Source organism: Oncorhynchus nerka, linkage group LG27 (assembly GCF_034236695.1).
Source record: "Oncorhynchus nerka isolate Pitt River linkage group LG27, Oner_Uvic_2.0, whole genome shotgun sequence".
In the NCBI taxonomy this organism is placed as follows: Eukaryota; Metazoa; Chordata; class Actinopteri; order Salmoniformes; family Salmonidae; genus Oncorhynchus; species Oncorhynchus nerka.
In genome coordinates this window covers 77,249,267-77,271,873 of record NC_088422.1, presented here as the reverse complement: position 1 = coordinate 77,271,873, position 22,607 = coordinate 77,249,267, and the positions used below count along the sequence as shown (strand labels likewise).

Genomic DNA, 22,607 nt, shown 5'->3' with positions numbered 1-22,607 from the left:
AGAGTGGCCTCGCTCACTTCGTAGTGATGCTGCTAACTGAATTGGTTCCACCAAGTCTGCCTCTGTTCAGCGTTTGATAATAAGCAGATAAACATTGAATCTGCTGTTAATTTTCTTAAGGCCTCAATGTTTTCCTGTGTTAGAAAGACAGTATTTTTGGCTTCATATGAAGAGGATCACATTGTTCTATTGATATTGTTCATGGCTTTTGTTTTTTCTCATTTGATTTGTCTAGAATGTTGCCATTGAAATGGAATATGTTAAATTCAGTCTCTGCTGTTTTTCCAGTGTTATTTTGTAAGAATGCCAGGCTTTCATTGAAGAAACATCAAGTAGCCTAATTGCAATACAAACGTATTGCAAATGTCAACTACATTAGACAGGGCATTGTGTATCTTAGTATAAGGCCAGGTAACGAACGTCTGCTGTCCGTGAGAAACAAAGTATTACTGTAAATGTCTATAACACAGTGTACTGTAATAATGGTTGAATTAGAACATCCTTAAATATCACTGCTCAGCTCCAGCCAAACTGTTCATGTCCAAGACCATCAATTGTTCTATCCTTGAAATCCTACAGCTTTTCAACAACGTTCCAAGTAACATCAAAACAGGACTGTATTCTTCTTATATCATGCCTGTTATTTAGCAAAGGCCTACAGTATGTTGTCTTGCCAGTGGACATCCCAAGGTTCCCAGTGTGCCTCCTCATCCTTCTTCATTATGTTGCTATAGAGCTGTGCAGTACAGGCAGCTATTAGCCTGTTCTGTCTTTCTGGAACACTTGATATTGTTTATTACCCTCGTTATTTATCCCCCTTTAAATTTCCTTCAGAGCACAACTTGTTTAGGCCAGTGACTGAGGGCAGGGCCTTGCCAGATCCTCTTGATGAGCGGGGAGGAAGAGATCCTTTAATGTCCCTGACTTGGAGTCAGTGTTTAACATTCCTGCGGCAGAGGCAATTTCAGAGCATGTTTAAAAGCCATGAGCCATCAATGGAGCAGGACAGCAGGATAGCAGCCATGATCTCACTGATCTAATGGCTGTCCTGAGCATTCACAGTCCAGACACACACAAGCTGTCATGCTGTGTACATACGTACAGTACACAGAACTCCAGAAAATGTTTGGGTTGGTGGTAAATAAACAGGAAATGACTTTGTGATTGGAGCACATGTTGCTGTCAGCATAATTAGATTAGAGGTGCTCTGAACCAGTGTTCCAGGTCTCTCTCTCTCTCTCTCTCTCTCTCTCTCTCTCTCTCTCTCTCTCTCTAATTGGCAGCTTCATAGAGGGCTGTTGAGGGATGAGGCATATTTGGGTCTCATTGGAACAGTGGCTTTCATCCACTCAGGTGGTCCTCGTTGATTGTAATCGGCCAGTAGAGGATGTCAGGATGGAATGAACCAGATCCTCTGGACTGCAGCTCTCCTCTCCACTGTTTCAGCACACAGCCATGCATGATTAAATGCAATATTATTTTCAGCTTTTTTCATCCTCCCTCCGTTTCTTGTTTCTTCCCATCTTTCCCTCCCTCCCGTTCGCTGTCCACCCACTTTTCCTCTCTGTGATTCTCCCTCCATCAATCCCCTCGCTTTCTCTTTCTGACTCTCTCTGACTCTCTCTCTTTCTGACTCTCTCTGACTCTCTCTCTTTCTGACTCTCTCTGACTCTCTCTCTTTCTGACTCTCTCTGACTCTCTCTCTTTCTGACTCTCTCTGACTCTCTCTCTCTCTCTCTCTCTCTCTCTCTCTCTCTCTCTCTCTCTCTCTCTCTCTCTCCAGGGAGTCATGTGAATTGGAGGATGCTGCCAGCCTGGCCTCCTCGTACCCATCCTCTCACACAGAGAATGGCACTGTTTCCACAGAGACCCGCAGCAGCCGGCCCAGCTCCAAAAGCACTTTAGAGGAGAACGCCTATGAGGACATAGTGGGTAAGAATGCATCTGTGTCTGGATAACTCAGGATAACTCAGCCGACCTGCAACACTTACTGATGCATTGTAAATCAGTGAATAACCAGGATTGTTGAAAGCCAAACTCTGTTAGTGACTGCTGATGCAAGCAGTAATTCCAAAATCCTTTCACACACTTGGTAGATTTCTAGAGAGTTCTGATTGTTGGTCACTCTCTCATATCCTCACACTCTCAGCTGCCAAGTAGACTGGATTGTCTTTATTCTGAAGGATGGCATGAAGACGTGTGCTGCTTTCTGGTTTCACCATCAACTCCTAATTGTTATGGACTGATAACAAGTATTTCTTTATATGCTGAAAGCTCTGTGTGTCTGTCTCCAGACAATGGTTATGTGGGAGCCAGCAACAACAGATGGGTTATATATTGCTAGCTGGCCTTCCCCTGGTTAAAAGGAATTTGACAGTCATGGGGTACATTTATACCCCATCTGCTTTCTATTGGACAGTCCCAATTAGCTGACTGAAAAACTCTCAGGGCTTTTCAAAAATCAATGCTAGATTTATACTTAATATTCCTGCTTTTATGTTTATTCAGCCCTGTATGGTTATGTAAAGAAAATATGATCATCACTCACTCTTCATTATCAGGCCATTCCTCGAGACAAAGAATGGAACTCCTCCGTTTACTGGATTAAATTGTAAGATTACTCTGTGGCTTGGGAAAATGTCAACTTGATATGCCTCAACTAAAGCCCAGACCTAGCACTAAAGCTAATTTCACATAAATCAAGGGTTCGACAGTGTCACAAGGAATTGTTTTCACAAAATTGAGGGAATATCTATCCTCTAACAAGGACTTTTGGTAACATGGAAAACTACAATATCACGGTATAAGCAAGACCAACTCTAATTTCTCTGTATTGAGGGTGACAAAGTACAAATGTATGCCAAAACGTCCTGAGGACTGTGGACAGTGAAAAGGCTGGTTCTCCTGAGGTGCTTCATGTGGCAGCGATGTCTGTCACGTCTCGCCCGGCCATTCTCGGCCCCTCCACTATAAATCTCCTTCCTGCTCATCAGGCTTGAATGTGAGACCCAGTAAAAGAATGGGGGCTGACATGTTTTTAGTTGGAAATTAGAGATTGAGTGTTGGTTGATATATGTTTGTAGCCTTTGAGCATTTTCTTTGCAAGCATATGGGTCAAATTAAGACTGTAATGGCCACATTTCTCCCTCATACATGGTTAACTCTCTTCCTCTATTCGTCCTCTATGGCGTTTTATTCAGTCTCTGAAGATGACCAATGGTTCGAGGCAGAGCATGAATCGGTGGCCACGAGGGGACCCGGGGGACTTTCATGCGTACCCCAAAAAAGAGTCCATTGTTCGCCGGTCGAACACTTCGAGTATGGAATAGGCGATGCGGTCGAAGGCATTTTGGCTGAATGATGATTAGTTACAGAGAAATACATTGCCTCTGTGAGCTGTCCCTCCCCAGTGATCCTGGCTGCTCCAGTCTGAAATAGGCCTAGCTGGCTCTGATCACAGCATGGAATGGCGGTCTCCACCACCGCTAAGCAGCGGTTTATAGGTCAGATGTTCTGTTGGAAGCAGCAGCCACAGCAGTGGGAGATAAGCCATGTTCTAGTCCCTCTCCGCTCGTATTTCAACGTGTAGCAGCCCAGCAGCCCAGACACTTTGGACTCAGATACATTATGGTGGAAAATAAGTATTTGGTCACCTACAAACAAGCAAGATTTCTGGCTCTCACAGACCTGTAACTTCTTCTTTAAGAGGCTCCTCTGTCCTCCACTCGTTACCTGATTAATGGCACCTGTTTGAACTTGTTATCAGTATAAAAGACACCTGTCCACAACCTCAAACAGTCACACTCCAAACTCCACTATGGCCAAGACCAAAGAGCTGTCAAAGGACACCAGAAACAAAATTGTAGACCTACACCAGGCTGGGAAGACTGAATCTGCAATATGTAAGCAGCCCAGTCACGGACCAGGATGTCTTGCTCCCAGGCAGACTAAATCACTTTTTTGCCCGCTTTGAGGACAATACAGTGCCACTGACACGGCCTGCAACGAAAACATGCGGTCTCTCCTTCACTGCAGCCGAGGTGAGTAAGACATTTAAACGTGTTAACCCTCGCAAGGCTGCAGGCCCAGACGGCATCCCCAGCCGCGCCCTCAGAGCATGCGCAGACCAGCTGGCCGGTGTGTTTACGGACATATTCAATCAATCCCTATACCAGTCTGCTGTTCCCACATGCTTCAAGAGGGCCACCATTGTTCCTGTTCCCAAGAAAGCTAAGGTAACTGAGCTAAACGACTACCGCCCGTAGCACTCACTTCCGTCATCATGAAGTGCTTTGAGAGACTAGTCAAGGACCATATCACCTCCACCCTACCTGACACCCTAGACCCACTCCAATTTGCTTACCGCCCAAATAGGTCCACAGACGATGCAATCTCAACCACACTGCACACTGCCCTAACCCACCTGGACAAGAGGAATACCTATGTGAGAATGCTGTTCATCGACTACAGCTCGGCATTCAATACCATAGTACCCTCCAAGCTCGTCATCAAGCTCGAGACCCTGGGTCTCGACCCCGCCCTGTGCAACTGGGTACTGGACTTCCTGACGGGCCGCCCACAGGTGGTGAGGGTAGGCACAACATCTCCTCCCCGCTGATCCTCAACACGGGGGCCCCACAAGGGTGCGTTCTGAGCCCTCTCCTGTACTCCCTGTTCACCCACGACTGCGTGGCCATGCACGCCTCCAACTCAATCATCAAGTTTGCGGACGACACAACAGTGGTAGGCTTGATTACCAACAACGACGAGACGGCCTACAGGGAGGAGGTGAGGGCCCTCGGAGTGTGGTGTCAGGAAAATAACCTCACACTCAACGTCAACAAAACTAAGGAGATGATTGTGGACTTCAGGAAACAGCAGAGGGAACACCCCCTATCCACATCGATGGATCAGTAGTGGAGAGGGTAGCAAGTTTTAAGTTCCTCGGCATACACATCACAGACAAACTGAATTGGTCCACTCACACTGACAGCGTCGTGAAGAAGGCGCAGCAGCGCCTCTTCAACCTCAGAAGGCTGAAGAAATTCGGCTTGTCACCAAAAGCACTCACAAACTTCTACAGATGCACAATCGAGAGCATCCTGGCGGGCTGTATCACCGCCTGGTACGGCAACTGCTCCGCCTCAACCGTAAGGCTCTCCAGAGGGTAGTGAGGTCTGCACAACGCATCACCGGGGCAAACTACCTGCCCTCCAGGACACCTACACCACCCGATGTTACAGGAAGGCCATAAAGATCATCAAGGACATCAACCACCGAACCACTGCCTGTTCACCCCGCTATCATCCAGAAGGCGAGGTCAGTACAGGTGCATCAAAGCTGGGACCGAGAGACTGAAAAACAGCTTCTATCTCAAGGCCATCAGACTGTTAAACAGCAATCACTAACATTGAGTGGCTGCTGCCAACACACTGTCATTGACACTGACCCAACTCCAGCCACTTTAATAATGGGAATTGATGGGAAATGATGTAAATATATCACTAGCCACTTTAAACAATGCTACCTTATATAATGTTACTTACCCTACATTATTCATCTCATATGCATATGTATATACTGTACTCTAGATCATCGACTGCATTCTTATGTCACTAGCCACTTTAACTATGCCACTTTGTTTACTTTGTCTACATACTCATCTCATATGTATATACTGTACTCGATACCATCTACTGTATGCTGCTCTGTACCATCACTCATTCATATATCCTTATGTACATATTCCTTATCCCCTTACACTGTGTATAAGACAGTAGTTTTGGAATTGTTAGTTAGATTACTTGTTGGTTATCACTGCATTGTCGGAACTAGAAGCACAAGCATTTCGCTACACTCGCATTAACATCTGCTAACCATGTGTATGTGACAAATAACATTTGATTTGAAGAAATCAACTGTGGGAGCAATTATTAGGAAATGGAAGACATACAAGACCACTGATAATCTCCCTCGATCTGGGGCTCCATGCAAGATCTCACCTCGTGGGGTCAAAATGATCACAAGAACGGTGAGAAAAAATCACAGAACCACACGGTGGGACCTAGTGAATGACCTGCAGAGAGCTGGGACCAAAGTAACAAAGCCTACCATCAGTAACACACTACGCCGCCAGGGACTCAAATCCTGCAGTGCCAGACGTGTCCCCCTGCTTAAGCCAGTATATGTCCAGGCCTGTCTGAAGTTTGCTAGAGAGCATTTGGATGATCCAGAAGAAGATTGGGAGAATGTCATATGGTCAGATGAAACCAAAATAGAACTCTTTGGTAAAAACTCAACTCGTTGTGTTTGGAGGACAAAGAATGCTGAGTTGCATCCAAAGAACACCATAACTACTGTGAAGCATGGGGGTGGAAACATCATGCTTTGGGGCTGTTTTTCTGCAAAGGGACCAGGACGACTGATCCGTGTAAAGGAAAGAATGAATGGGGCCATGTATCGTGAGATTTTGAGTGAAAACCTCCTTCCATCAGCAAGGGCATTGAAGATGAAACGTGGCTGGGTCTTTCAGCATGACAATGATCCCAAACACACCGCCCGGGCAACGATGGAGTGGCTTCGTAAGAAGCATTTCAAGGTCCTGGAGTGGCCTAGCCAGTCTCCAGATCTCAACCCCATAGAAAATCTTTGGAGGGAGTTGAAAGTCTGTGTTCCCCAGCAACAGCCCCAAAACATCACTGCTCTAGAGGAGATCTGCATGGACGAATGGGCCAAAATAACAGCAACAGTGTGTGAAAACCTTGTGAAGACTTACAGAAAACGTTTGACCTCTGTCATTGCCAACAAAGGGTATATAACAAAGTATCGAGAGAAACTTTTGACCAAATACTTATTTTCCACCATAATTTGCAAATAAATTCATAAAAAATCCTACAATGTGATTTTCTGGATTCTTTTTCTCATTTTGTCTGTCATAGTTGAAGTGTACCTATGATGAAAATTACAGGCCTCTCTCATCTTTTTAAGTCGGAGAACTTGCACAATTGGTGGCTGACTAAATACTTTTTTGCCCCACTGTATGTCTACAAACACCTTAGCCAAATACATTTAAACTCTGTTTTTCACAATTCCTGACATTTAATCTTAGTAAAAATTCCCTGTTTTAGGTCAGTTAGGATCACCACTTTATTTTAAGAATGTGAAATGTCAGAATAATAGTAGAGAGAATGTTTTTTTTTCAGCTTTTATTTCTTTCATCACATTCCCAGTGGGTAAGAAGTTTACATACACTAAATTAGTATTTGGTAGCATTGCCTTTAAATGGGTATTTGGTAGCATTGCCTTTAAACTTGGGTCAAACTTTTCAGGTAGCCTTCCACAAGCTTCCCACAATAAGTTGGGTGAATTTTGGCACATTCCTCCTGACAGAACTGGTGTAACTAAGTCAGGTTTGTAGGCCTCCTCCATTTTCTATAGGATTGAGGTCACACAAACTTGAGGTCACTTTGTTGTCCTTCAGCCATTTTGCCACAACTTTGGAAGTATGCTTGGGGTCATTGTCCATTTGGAAGACCCATTTGCGAGCAAGCTTTAACTTCCTGACTGATGTCTTGAGATGTTGCTTCAATATATCAACATAATTTTCCTCTCTCATGATGCCATCTATTTTGTGAAATGCACCATTTTGCAGTCCCTCCTGCAGCAAAGCACCCCCACAACATGATGCTGCCAGCCCTGTGCTTCACGGTTGGGATGGTGTTCTTTGGCTTGCAAGCCTCTCCCTTTTTCTTCCAAACATAACAATAATCATTATAGCCAAACAGTTCAAATTTTTTTAAACATTTTTTTTTTTTTTACCCCTTTTTCTCCCCAATTTCACGGTATCCAATTGTTAGTAGCTACTATCTTGTCCTATCGCTACAACTCCCGTACGGGCTCGGGAGAGACGAAGGTTGAAAGTCATGCATCCTCCGATACACAACCCACTGCTTCTTAACACAGCGCGCATCCAACCCGGAAGCCAGCCGCACCAATGTGTCGGAGGAAACACCGTGCACCTGGCAACCCTGGTTACCTTGGTTAGCCACCTGGCAACCCCCGCCCGCCACAGGAGTCACTGGTGCGCGATGAGACAAGGATATCCCTACCGGCCAAACCCTCCCTAACCCGGACAACGCTAGGCCAATTGTGCGTCGTCCCACGGACCTCCCGGTCGCGGCCGGTTACGACAGAGCCTGGGCGCGAACCCAGAGTCTCTGGTGGCACAGCGGGCGCTGCAGTACAGCACCCTTAACCACTGCGCCACCCGGGAGGCCCTCTAAACATTTCTATTTTTGTTTCATCAGAAAAGAGAACATTTCTCCAAAAAGTACGATTTTTGTCCCCATGTGCAGTTGCAAACCGTAGTCTGGCTTTTTTTATGGCGGTTTTGGAGCAGTGGCTTCTTCCTTGCTGAACAGCCTTTCAGGTTATGTCGATATAGGACTCGTTTGACTTTTGTACCGGTTTTCTCCAGCATCTTCACAAGGTCCTTTTCTGTTGTTCTGGGATTGATTTGCACTTGTCACACCAAAGTACGTTAATCTCTAGGAGACAGAACGCATCTCCTTCCTGAGCGGTATGATGGCTGCGTGGTCCCATGGTGTTTATACTTGCGTACTATTGTTTGTACAGATGAATGTGGTACCTTCAGGCGTTTGGAAATTGCTCCCAAGGATGAACCAGACTTGTGGAGGTCTACAAATTGTTTTCTGAGGTCTTGGCTGATTTCTTTTAATTTTCCCATGATGTCAAGCAAAGAGGCACTGAGTTTGAAGGTAGGCCTTGAAATACATCCACAGGTACACCTGCAATTGACCCACAAACTTCTGACCCACTGGAATTGTGATATAGTGAATTATAAGTGAAATAATCTGTCTGTAAACAATTGTTCTTGTTCTTGTTACTTACAACCTCATGCTAATCGCATTAGCTTACGTTAGATCAACCGTCCCGTGGACGGGACTCCGATCCCTAAGAAGATTTATGGTATAAATGGTTATATTATGACAAGCTATAGTGCCACTGGGAATAGGTTTCCCGTCTGGTGAATCAGGTTCTGTACACAACAGTGACTCAGCAGTAATGGATTATGTCTGCGTCATCAACCCCAAGCTGAACTGAATCTGTCTAACATCATTGTCAACAGTGGTGGTGGTGAGGTAAAATGGCCTCCCTGGCCTGTCTCTCTGATCCAGATTATCTCTGCTCTAACACTGCATGGGAATCTGCTGACTGGAATAATGATGCTTTGTTTTGTCTATGTAATCATACATGTATACTGTAGTTTTTAGCATTTCTGAGGTATGAGTGTTAAACAACTTAGATTCCAAAAATACTATATATATCTCCCAACAAATTTGGCCCATGTGGTCACAAGCCTTCTCTGAAGGATGTACACTGTACAGTTACAGCATGGTTTGTGGTGCCACCAAACGTTTAGACAGATCTCAAGCCCGTTTTGGTCCCGTGAACATTTCTGTTTATTACATGAATGACTGGTGCCACTGTAGCAGCCACTCGATGGCGAGGGACATTCTGTCCATAGCCCTTTTATGGGGTAATCCCATCCTGACATTGTGTAGATAGTCTGTCCTCTGTCTCGCTCTAGAGAGAGCCTATTGTGTAAACAGATGCCGAGTCACAGTGTGGGTGCAGCCAGGTCAGGAGAGGTATGTGTGTGTGTGTGTGTGTGTGTGTGTGTGTGTGTGTGTGTGTTTGGATGTGAGTAACCACAGCAGTTGATTCGTACCCTCCAGTGCGTCAGAAGCCATGGAGACATATCATCATCCCAGCAGGCTGTCATTACTCTGCTTCAGTGGAATGGGGTCCAGAGCACTGAGACGTCAGTCAGTCCAGCCCTAGAGCTGGACCATACAGGCAAACATCCATATCGCAATAAATTGCCTGAATTGATGTGATAATCATAAATATAACAATAGGTTATAACAATGTGCATGCATCACAGTATATATTTTTTATATTACCCTTAAAACTACTACTAGAAGTGTGATGCTTGTAGCCATCAATTGTCCCATTAACAATCACACATATTAGTAAACTTATTTAATTTCAAACTTCACATTTCTCTAGTATACGCTACTTATTTTAAAGAACAATATCAGCAAACTGCCTGAGATAAGTGATTGGTATGGTCAGTCTCAATTTTCAGTTTACGGTCCCAGCTATACCCAGGCTTGTTATTGAATTCATCAGCTCTGATAATACATAGGGAGGGAAGAGGGAAAGAGCCCAGTCTGACTGGACTTTCATTTTTAGTATGACATGGCAGAATGCTCTGATGATCTCACTAAGATGGTTCATAAATAGGCAATAAATGATGAACCCCTTTTAACAAAACAGATACCTTTAACAGATACATTTAGCACAGTTTAACGTTGGCCTTCAAGGTGTTCCTCCGTTTATAGGATTCTCTTCCATCATTGAGATGCTGAAGTGTAGATTTAGTGTAGTGCTCGTCTTTCACTGCAAGACTTTTCCCTCATGCCTTTCGACACCATCTGGCTCTGTTTTCCTTTTTAGTGCAGTTCTTTGGTTTTCTCACAACCTTTTCAGACCCAGCTGAAATGCTATTCTCAGAGCACGACTGGATGGACATGGGCAGTGGTGTTATACAAGTTTTTATACACGCTGGCTGGCCCTTTTCCAAGTGACATCAGTGAAAGCAGTGCTGTGTGAGATTCCCGTCAGTGTGCAGTGGAAAAACCCAAAACTCTTTGTGCAACACCTCTGAAATGTTGAGTGAACATTTCTACATCAACAGTCTCATTCAGTGAAGTTCAGTGATACCTGAGAGGAGGAGGATGTCCCGCTCCGCTCTTCCCCTTCGCCTCCCGCAGCAGACAGCCTGCATACTCCGGCCATGACTCACCACTAGCAGCCCAGTGTCCGGGAGTCTCGGCACAGTGCAGTCGGTCAGGGGCCAGCGGGGCCGCCGGGGCCCTGGGCCAACAGTAACTGTTTAAAGAGACAGTACATTTGGGCATTGTAGCAGCCAGCTGAGAGTGAGCTTTAACCTGCCCCCTGCATGACTTATTTGATCTGAGCACCACCACGGGGAGCCTCTCTCCTGCCCCCCAACTCCCTCTCCTGCCCCCCGTCATCTCACACAGACTCTGGCCTGAAGCCCCTCTGGCTTTGTCTTGTCTAGTCAAATACCTTCCTTCTCCCTGAACCTTAACATATCATTCTGAACAGCTGCTGCTGTTATCTTAGACCTTAATCTGTTTTCTTAATGTCGTCACACAGAGAAGGAGAACCCGTACGAGGACGTGGACCTGAAGAGGAGGAGTTTGGGTCGGAAGAACCGCTTGGTACCGGAAAGCAGCCGGACCTGGACCTCCCAGAAACTCAACTCACCTCCTCAGGTAACCCAGCTAGCTAGCAGAACTGAGGTATTTTCCTGCAGTAAAATTCCCCCTCAGACTGGAGTTAGAGCTCTGAAACCTGGACAGGATCCTCCAATAATCTTATTTCACAGCTAGATTTCTCATTATTTGCACTACAGAAGCCTTTTGATGTGTTGAAACCTGGTGGAGTTCCAGTAAAATACTGTCAGTCTGCCTGGAAATGTAGGTTTGGCTCTGCTGCTTTAATATGGATGGGCACTGTCTCGTTGTAGGAAAGATGATTTAGAATTTCCTTGTTTTCAACTGGGAATGGGGTCACTGTGCAGTGAGGAAAATATATTGTATTATTGGGTACGATTACTTATTGTCATGACAAAAACCTCAGTCAATCCCAGACCAAACCAAGGTCCATTGCGTCATCCTATGGGCCCTGGTCAGAAATAGTGCACTATAAAGAGAATAGGTTGCCATCTGGGATACATCCTCAATATTGTCCTCTCTCTCCCCCTCCACAGCTGCCCTCTAAGCCCAGTAGCCAGTCCCTGCGCCTCTCTGGTCCCACAGACAAGAAGAGTCACCGGGCGTCCCGCCTGTCCAAGCGACACAGCCATGATGACATGCTGCTGCTGTCGCCCCATCTGGGGGTCTCTCCCTCCCCCTGCTGCCTGCTGGATGACAGCCTGAGCAGCGCCAGCGAAACTCTGGCCTCCCGTAGGCACCGGAGGATCCCCAAGGTACAATATAAAACACTCCAGGCTGTAGGAATGAACCTGTTCTCTCCATGATGATATCCTCAAGGACTATTCTATTCTTGCAAGCCATGTATCTACAGGGCCATGCATCTACCTGGAAAGCAAAATGAAGATGGATTTGCTGTAGACTATACAAATGTATTTCTTTTGAATAATTCCTAAATGGACTGTTTCCGAAACTCTTTGCTGATTCTGTTCATACTTTGTTTTAAACACAAGCCATATCCCAGGGATAGTTCTGGACATGCAGAGAGAGAGAGAGAGCAATGAGAAGGATTTTATGTCTATCTCTTCCTCCTCCCACACATTGAATGGAGCCAACTTTGAAGAGCTTCACCACAGGAGATCAGATAGTCCTCTACTGTAGATTGTACAGACACTGAGCTTCCCCTTCCCTTTCACTGTTTACAGATTGTCCAGAGAATCAACTCCATTTACTCTACCAAGAGAGGGAAGAAGAGGCTAAAGAAGCTGTCCTTGTCAAATATTGAGACGGCATCTCTGAGAGGTACATAGGGGCTCCTCCCTTCCTTCTCTCCATCCACTGTCTGGATCAGGGAGTAAATATTTGTCTCCCCCACCCACATAGTGTCCCAGTCATCTCATCTGTATGGCATAAACATAGTTGTAGAGTTGACCCCCGACCCTAAACAAACCTTTTTTCTCTCTCCGATCTGTTTACAGATGACAACAGTGAGAGCGAGAGCGACTCTGATGACAGGTTCAAAGGTGAGAGGTCACAGTATGCAGTTGAAGCTCAGTCCCTGGAGAACAATGGTGCACTTGGTCTATAGCTGTCTGTTCAAATACAAATCAAATTTTATTTGTCACATACACATGGTTAGCAGATGTTAATGCAAGTGTAGCGAAATGCTTGTGCTTCTAGTTCCGACAATGCAGTAATAACCAACGAGTAATCTAACCTACCAATTCCACAACAACTACCTTATACACACAAGTGTAAAGGGATGAAGAATATGTACATAAAAATATGTGAGTGATGGTACAGAACGGCATAGGCAAGATGCAGTAGATGGTATAGAGTACAGTATATACATATAAGATGAGTAATGTAGGGTATGTAAACATAAAAGTGGCATCGTTTAAAGTGGCTAATGATACATGTATTACATAAAGATGGCAAGATGCAGTAGATGGTATAGGGTACAGTATATACATATGAGATGAGTAATGTAGGGAATGTAAACATTACATTAAGTGGCATTGTTTAAAGTGGCTAGTGATACATTTTACATCCATTTTTCCATTATTAAAGTTGCTGGAGTTGAGTCAGTATGTTGGCAGCAGCCACTCAATGTTAGTGGTGGCTGTTTAACAGTCTGAAGGCCTTGAGATAGAAGCTGTTTTTCAGTCTCTCGGTCCCTGCTTTGATGCACCTGTACTGACCTTGCCTTCTGGATGATAACGGGGTGAACAAGCAGTGGCTCGGGTGGTTGTTGTCCTTGATGATCTTTATGGCCTTCCTATGACATTGGGTGGTGTAGGTGTCCTGGAATGCAGGTAGTTTGCCCCCGGTGATGCATTGTGCAGACCTCACTACCCTCTGGAGAGTCTTACGGTTGTGGGTGGAGCAGTTGCCGTACCAGGTGGTGATACAGCACGACAGGATGCTCTCGAATGGGCATCTGTAAAAGTTTGTGAGTGCTTTTGGTGACAAGCCAAATTTCTCCTGAGGAGGCTGCTGCGCCTTCTTCACAACGCTGTCTGTGTGGGTGGACCAATTCAGTTTGTCCGTGATGTGTACGCCGAGGAACTTAAAACTTACTACCCTCTCCACTACTGTCCCGTCGATGTGGATAGGGGGGTGCTCCCTCTGCTGTTCCTGAAGTCCACGATCATCTCCTTTGTTTTGTTGACGTTGAGTGTGAGGTTATTTTCCTGACACCACACTCTGAGGGCCCTCACCTCCTCCCTGTAGGTTGTCTCGTTGTTGTTGGTAATCAAGCCTACCACTGTAGTGGTGATTGAGTTGGAGGCATGCATGGCCACGCAGTCGTGGGTGAACAGGGAGTACAGGAGAGGGCTCAGAACGCACCCTTGTGGAGCCCCAGTGTTGAGGATCAGCGGGGTGGAGATGTTGTTACCTACCCTCACCACCTGGGGGCGGCCCATCAGGAAGTCCAGGACCCAGTTGCACAGGGCGGGGTCGAAACCCAGGGTCTCGAGCTTGATGATGAATTTGGAGGGTACTATGGTGTTAAATGCTAAGCTGTAGTCGATGAACAGCATTCTCACATAGGTATTCCTCTTGTCCAGATGGGTTAGGGCAGTGTGGTTGCGATTGCGTCGTCTGTGGACCTATTGGGGTGGTAAGCAAATTGGAGTGGGTCTAAGGTGTCAGGTAGGGTGGAGGTGATATGGTCCTTGACTAGTCTCTCAAAGCACTTCATGATGACGGAAGTGAGTGCTACGGGGCGGTAGTCATTTAGCTCAGTTACCTTAGCTTTTTGGGGAACAGGAACAATGGTGGCCCTCTTGAAGCATGTGGGAACAGCAGACTGGGATAAGGATTGATTGAATATGTCCGTAAACACACCAGCCAGCTGGTCTGCGCATGCTCTGAGGACGCAGCTGGGGATGCCGTCTGGGCCTGCAGCCTTGCGAGGGTTAACACGTTTAAATGTTTTACTCACGTCGGCTGCAGTGAAGGAGAGTCCACAGGTTTTGGTAGCGGGCCGTGTCAGTGGTATTGTATTGTCCCCAAAGCGAGCAAAGAAGTTGTTTAGTCTGTCTGGGAGCAAGACATCCTGGTCCGCGACGGGTCTGTTTTTCTTTTTGTAATCCGTGATTGACTGTAGACCCTGCCACATACCTCTTGTGTCTGAGCCGTTGAATTGCGACTCTACTTTGTCTCTATACTGACACTTAGCTTGTTTGATTGCCTTGCGGAGGGAATAGCTATACTGTTTGTATTCGGTCATGTTTCCGGTCACCTTGCCCTGGTTAAAAGCAATGATTCGCGCTTTCAGTTTCGTGCGAATGCTGCCATCAATCCACAGTTTCTGGTTTGGGAATGTTTTATTAGTTGCTGTGGGTACGACATCGCTGATGCACTTGCTAATAAACTCACTACCGAATCAGTGTAGTCGTCAATGTTGTTGTTTGACGCAGTATGGAACATATCCCAATCCATGTGATCGAAGCAATCTTGAAGGGTGGAATCAGATTGGTCGGACCAGCGTTGAACAGACCTGAGCGTGGGAGCTTCCTGTTTTAGTCTCTGTCAATAGGCTGGGAGCAACAAAAGGGAGTCGTGGTCAGCTTTTCCAAAAGGAGAGCAGGGGAGGGCCTTATATGAGTCGCGGAAGTTAGAATAACAATGATCCAGGGTTTTACCAGCCCTGGTAGCACAATCAATATGCTGGTAGAATTTAGGGAGTCTTGTTTTCAGATTAGCCTTGTTAAAATCCCCAGCTACAATGAATGCCGCCTCAGGATATGTGGTTTCCAGTTTACATAGAGTCAAATAAAGTTTGTTCAGGGCCGTCGATGTGTCTGCTTGGGGGGGAATATATGCGGCTGTGATTATAATCGAAGAGAATTCTCTTGGTAGATAATGCGGTCGACATTTGATTGTGAGGAATTCTAAGTCAGGTGAACAGAAGGACTTGAGTTCCTGTATGTTGTTATGATCACACCACGTCTCGTTAATCATAAGGCATACCCCCCCGCCCCTCTTCTTACCAGAAAGATGCTTGTTTCTGTCAGCGCGATGCTTGAAGAAACCAGCTGGCTGTACCGACTCCGATAGCGTGTCTCGAGTGAGCCATGTTTCCGTGAAGCAAAGAACGTTACAGTCTCTTATGTCTCTCTGGAATACTACCCTTTCTCGGATTTTAGCAACCTTGTTGTCAAGAGACTGGACATTGGCAAGTAGTATGCTTGGGAGCGGTGCGCGATGTGCCCGTCTCCAGAGCCTGACCAGAAGACCGTTTTACAGCGACGTTGTTTTGGTTTGCCGGCTGGGATTCGATCCATTGTCCTGGGTGGTGGGCAAAACACAGGATCTGCTTCAGGAAAGTTGTATTCCTGGTCGTAGTGATGGTGAGTTGACGTTGCTCTTATATCCAGTAGTTCCTCCCGACTGTATGTAATAAAACCTAAGATTACCTGGATACAAGCAGCGCACACACATCTCTGTTTTGATAAGTCGGTGTTTGGAACAAGACATCGATCAAGTGACTTGTGACCAAAGGGACCACAGAAATGTAACTGAAAGGCAAAATGAAGATGTAATGGATGTGCTATTGACTATACAACTGTCATTCTTTTGAATAAATACTAAATGCACTGTGTTCGAACTCATTGCTGATTCTGTTCATACTCTGTTTTAAACACAAGCCATCTGTGATGACAGTTATGGTGAACTATAAGGTTTGTACTTCTCTCTAATCTGTGTTTAGGTTGTTATGTGTTGGACTGTGTGAGGATAAACATGTGTGAGTATAGAGGTTTAATCAGTGTGTTGAAACACAGCTAACATTTTAAATCCGGTTAAGTTTTGGTTCCCAGAATGCTTTTGGTAGGTTAGAGATAACAATCATTTAACCTCCATTTGTTTGGTTTTCAAAGCATTTTATGATTTAAACATTTTAAAAAAAAGATCATCCCAGGAACCGCCTGGCAACTTTTCAGGGGTTCTTGAATGTTTGATTTCCTTTTACATCGTAACATGGTTTTGGAAACATCATGCTTGACTAAATATGTTCCAATAATGTTTGGAGAACATTCTCTCATTATGTTCTCTCTCAACCTAAGGGGAATCCAATGGTAACATTTCATTAGTTATGGGAATGTGTCTTGTTAGCTGGGAAGTGAATGTTGGACTGTAAAGCTCTTTGTCAGACTGCATGGTTTGTAGTGATTTATTAGCTTTGAGTGCTGTCAGTTGTGTGTAGTACACAGTGTTTGGGATATGCATTTTGTCAATACAACCCTGTACTGAAGGTTGAACTGTCCATATCCCTCTCTCTTCTCTCCCCAGCCCACACCCAGAGGCTGCTGAAGCTGCAGTCAATGCTGAGGAGGGCCCCTAGCTACCGCACACTGGAGCTGCAGCTGATTGAGTGGCAGGAGAGGGAGCTGTTTGAATACTTTGTGGTGGTGTCCCTCAAGAAGAAGCCCACCAAGAACTCCTTCTTTCCCGAAGTCACCTACCAGTTCCCCAAGGTAAGGGACCAACCAAACTGTATTCTGGCCTCTCGGGCCCCTTGGTCATGGGTCAGACAGCAGTGTCAAGTCCCTTAAGTGAGAGAAAGGATTTAAACAGGAAGGGGTCCTGGTAGATAACTGTTTCTTCTGAGACATTACTCACGGGACCTACAGAAGTATGTATGCTGAGAGCTGTGATATATGGAGGTCGGAGACCCTTACCAATGTTGTTTGCATGTTGAAATAGAATTGAAAATGGCTCATTTTCATACAGAACAATATTGATTTCGGTGGTCAAAAACGTCTGTTATTTAATCCACTTTTAGTACCCGTTATGGCCACATTAGTCCAGCACATACAGTTCCTTCAGAAAGTATTCATACCCCTTGACTTCTTCACATTTTGTTGTGTTAAAGCCTGAATTCAAAATAATTACTAATAAAAAAGTGTCACACTCATCTACACACAATACCCCATAATGACAAAGTGAAAACAGGTTTTTAGAAATTTTAGCACATAAAAAAAAGCTAATACAGAAATATCAAATTTACATAAGTATTCATACTCCTGAGTCAGTACATGTTATAATCATTACAGCTTTCTGGGTAAGTCTACTAAGAACTTTGCACACCTGGATTGTACAATATTTGCATATTTTTTTTATTTTTTTATTCTTCAAGCTCTGTCAAGTTGTTTGTTGATCATTTATAGATAGCCATTTTCAAATCTTGTCATAGATTCAATGTTATCTTGGTTAGCAACTCCAGTGTATATTTGGCCTTGTGTTTTAGGTTATTGTCCTGCTGAAAGGTGAATTTGTCTCCCAGTATCTGTTGGAAAGCAGAATGAACCAGGTTTTCCTCTAGGATTTTGACTGTGCTTAGTTCTATTTCATTTATTTAAAAAAACCTGTGCAGTCCTTGCCGATAATAATTCTACGCATAACATGATGCAACCACCATGCTTGAAAATATGAAGAGTGGTACTCAGTGATGTGTTGTTGGATTTGCCCCAAACATAACACTTTGTATTCAGGACATGAAGTTAATTTCTTTGTCAGTTTTTCTTTAGTGCTTTATTACAAACAGGATGCATGTTTTGGAACATTTTTATTCTGTAAAGGCTTCCTTATTTTCATTTAGTTCATTTAGTCATAGGTTAGTATTGTGGAGTAACTACAGTGTTGTTGATCCATTCTCAGTTTTCTCCTATCACACCCATTAAACTCTGTAACTGTTTTAATGTCACAATTGACCTCATGGTGAAATCCCTGAGTGGTTTCCTTCCTCTCCAGCAACTGAGTTAGGAAGGACTGTAGTGACTGGGTGTATTGATACACCATCCGAAGTGTAATTAATAACTTCAACATGTGCAAAGGGATATTTAATGTCTGTTTAATGTTTTTACCCATCTACCAATTGGTGCCCTTCTCTATGAGGCATTGGAAAACATCTCTGGTCTTTGTGGTTGAATCTGTGTTTGAAATTCATTGTTCGACTGAAGGACCTGTATGTGTGTGGTTACAGAGATTAAGAAGTCATTCAAAAATAATGTTAAACACAATTTTTGTCCATGCAACTTATGTGAGTTGTTAAGCACATGTTTACTCATGAACTTGTTTTTGGCTTGCCATAACAAAGGGGTTGAATATTTATTGACTCAAGACATTTCAGCTTTTAATTTTTTATTTATTTGTAAATGTTTCCAAGAATATAATTCTGCTTTGACATTATGAGGTAGGCCAGTGACACAAAATCTAAATGTAATCCATTTTAAATTCAGGCTGTGACACAATAACATGTGGGGAAAAGTCCAGGGGTGTGAATACTTTCTGAAGGCACTGTAGATGCAGATATTGCTGAAGAGTAGGGCAGTGGCCGTAACATACGGGTTGAGGGAGTTTTCAGAGTTTATTGACAGTAAGTGGTGTAACCAGGAAACGGTTTCTATGGTAGTTAAGTGTTTACTTACTCAGAGATCTCTTTTTAAGTTATTTAAGATTTGGTTCAGTGATAGAATCCCCTGGGAGATATCGGTATGTTGGTTCTCTGCCAGAGAAAAGCATGACCCAATGACGTCGGGGGGTTGTGGGTGATAAGGGGAGGAGGCGCTGACCCTGTGTGGGAGAATGCTTAGGCTGGTCATTTATTCTTACTGTAGGGGACATTTTTGGGGACCCTGTAAAGAGGACAGACTTAGTAGACTGTAAGCGTCTGGGTCTGTTTCTGACTGAGACATTTCCTGTTCCTTTCTTGTCTCTTCTCACAGCTAGAGAGGCCCACCAAGCTGATGAGGGAGGCAGAGCAGAGACTCAAAGCCATCCCCCAGTTCTGCTTTCCAGATGCCAAGGACTGGACCCCAGTGTCTGAATACAGCAGGTACAGTACAGATTACTGTACAACCCCATTGCATCACGGAGGAAAGCTCACCACCACACTGGGGGCCTATTAATCTCATTCCTTGCCTGAACCAGATGGGTACTAATCAGTTGTGATGCACAAGTCTTCCATATATAGATTAAGGTTCAAAAACAAACAAATTGATAGTATGATTAGATGTGTAAATATCAACGAGTAAAATTAGGAAGAAAACACAAAGCTGTAATGCCATTATCTTCATGAAATCCTGGTAGACTCTTACTCTCACTCCTGCTCCTGACAACGTGGGTCCCTAAACAGTCTTCTCTCTCCGTCACAGAGACTGTGCTACTTCACCAACCCTAAAGTGTGAATGAGATCCAACACTAGGTTTCCTTTGATCACTGTTCAATCTCTACAATCTGTATGCTGGTTTGACTATAACAGAGACTGTGTGTGTGTGTGTGTGTGTGTGTGTGTGTGTGTGTGTGTGTGTGTGTGTGTGTGTGTGTGTGTGTGTGTGTGTGTGTGTCGGTACAGTGAGACCTTCTCGTTCATGTTGACTGGAGAGGATGGCAGCAGGAGGTTTGGGTACTGCAGGCGTCTGCTGGTAAGCAAGCCACCATTAATTCACTGGTCTCTGTTCTGTTCACACCCTGCTGAGCCAGCCCTGTTTGTTTTGACAAGGTTTCTTTCTTTCCTGTGGGACCATTGAGGTGTTATTGCATCACCAAGCTGGGTGTGAATAGGAGAGAAAGTAAATAAAGTGAATTTTAATGTCCGTATGTAACAAAGCTTGGTTGTTTTTGCCTTTCAAAACGATCGGGATGAATCTTAGTAAAACTGGACTCCTTCTGTTTCATGAGAGTTTCTCAGGAGAAGAATGCCGAAAAACAAACCATGAAATGTCTAGGTTTGTCATTGTAGAGCACAACCCACCAGTAAGGGTTTCTAGTCATTTGAAATTTTATGACGAGCCCACTGTTCAGAAAGTATGGCTGTGTGGGATGTTGTGCTTGCTGTGATTTTTTAAAATGTCACTGTTATGCCCAAGAATGTGTACATTCACAAAGCGTGTATGTTTTGTAGGGTTTGTCAGTGTGTTTTAGTAGCCTACTGTATTTGTGTGTCACATAGACTGAGATGGGGGCCATTCTTAAACTAAGTTCTGACTGTTACTTGGCTGTATTGAGCTCAGTAGTTGCTGACATTAAGTAGCTGTAGATCAGACGACTCCTGATGCTGTGAGAGAGGTGAGTTTCCTCCTCTCTGGTAACCCAGCTCCTTCCTTCCCTGGTGGAAGTCTAAGGAGTTGGCATGAACAACACATTCCTAAGGACTTTAACCAAGTTCCACATGCTTGATTTAATCATCCATTTGGAGAAAGCAGAGGAGAAAATTGCATACCTAATATGGACAAGTGGATCGGGATTTCTTTATATGTATGCACGTGTTAATTTGTGTGTGTGCACATGTATGTGTACGTGCAGGTGTGTGTGTGTTTTAGATGGATAGATCCAGGAGGCCTGGTTGGCTCCAGAGTAGACTGGTCTGTGATTGTTTAGTGTGGAGGGTAGAGGTGATTATTAACTGTGCAGCACCTGTGTTTAGTTTACAAGGAGAAGCCTCAGTCTCTCCAGATTAAAGACGTCCACCTACAGCAGCTGAAAGACCAGATTTATAAATATTTGTTCAACCACAGCCGATTGTGAACTAACCTGGTACTTTATCTGAATAAAAGCAAGTACAGTTTGTGTGTATGGTAGTGTTTCAGTATATTCTCATTGATGTTGCATTATAAACCTAACCAAGTATCTTATGTTAGTGTCTATTGCCACATTACTGTCTGTGTTACCTTACAAGCCTCTCTTCCCCAGTGACTGACGAGACTTGTTAATTTGTGCCCTTGTTCCAGCCGAGTGGGAAAGGGCCTCGCCTTCCTGAGGTGTACTGCGTCATCAGCCGACTGGGCTGTTTCCACCTGTTCTCCAAGGTGAGTTCATGCTTACACACACACACACACACACACACACACACACACACACACACACACACACACACACACCCTAGTGTAGCTGTCATCGCAGTTACCTGTCTCTGAGCCGAGGCCAGTGTTCCCAGGAGTGAACTAGTTGAGGCTGTGCCAGCATTTCCACTCTAAGGCATCCTGTCCAGCATAAACCTTATTTTCTACTTTTTCCTCTCTGATTTCCCAGTTAAATTCTTTCCTTCACCTGTTCCTGAGTTGAGATAACATGAAACAGAGTGCTCATTGTGTTTAAGTACTCCATGCCTTAAATGCCTCCTCATGAATCCTCTATGAACAGTGTATTTGAAGTGAATAAGGCCTGTGTTAAGGGAAACAATTAAGAGGTAGTAGACGTATCTAATGAATGAAAATAACTTTTTATTACTGTGTCGTGAGTGCTAAAATGTGCCAAAAAGCTGTCAGTTAGTTTCATTTCATATTCATTTAAGGCCAAAAGTATGCATAAATACAATATATTATTTCTGTCTTGTGACAGCACAGGCACCTCAACAGTGAGGGTTGAACATCCCTCATACAGGTGGCGGGTCTAGGTTTCAGAAGACACCATTTTGAGGGCTTGAGACCTGCGTAGGTGAGAGAGGAAATGTTTTCCAAGGAGTATGAAATGCTTTTCTAGTTAAGGCGAGAAAGATGGGAGTGTTTGATTTCACCGGGAACAGAGGGTGTGTGGGGAGTGGAGAGGATATCATATGACCCTGAATGTGAGTGTGTCTCTCTCCAACAAACTTTCCAGGCAGGAGTAGACAGGTCTGACACAGACAGACACGTGGGCATATTGGGTGGGATTTTCCTTTGCTACTTTCCAAATATATCAGACAGCCACAGATTGAAATTCATACTGTATTTGTCAAAAGGGGCAAAGGTAGCCTGGTTCCAGACAATAGCAGGAGCTTTACGTCAGACAGCA

General features: G+C 44.5%; 1 protein-coding gene across 3 annotated transcripts in view; it reads left to right on the top strand.

Moving 5' to 3' along the window:
- LOC115112449 (DENN domain-containing protein 2B-like) overlaps positions 1-22,607 on the top strand; it is an 82,935-nt gene that overhangs the window by 38,781 nt on the left and 21,547 nt on the right. For all 3 annotated transcript variants that reach the window (XM_065012021.1, XM_065012020.1, XM_065012022.1), the window contains exons 4-12: positions 1,784-1,932; positions 11,269-11,387; positions 11,885-12,103; positions 12,533-12,629; positions 12,806-12,850; positions 17,127-17,311; positions 19,562-19,671; positions 20,191-20,260; positions 21,566-21,643. In XM_065012021.1, coding sequence (XP_064868093.1) covers positions 1,784-1,932; positions 11,269-11,387; positions 11,885-12,103; positions 12,533-12,629; positions 12,806-12,850; positions 17,127-17,311; positions 19,562-19,671; positions 20,191-20,260; positions 21,566-21,643 — 1,072 coding nt within the window. The remainder of the gene's footprint in view (positions 1-1,783; positions 1,933-11,268; positions 11,388-11,884; positions 12,104-12,532; positions 12,630-12,805; positions 12,851-17,126; positions 17,312-19,561; positions 19,672-20,190; positions 20,261-21,565; positions 21,644-22,607) is intronic.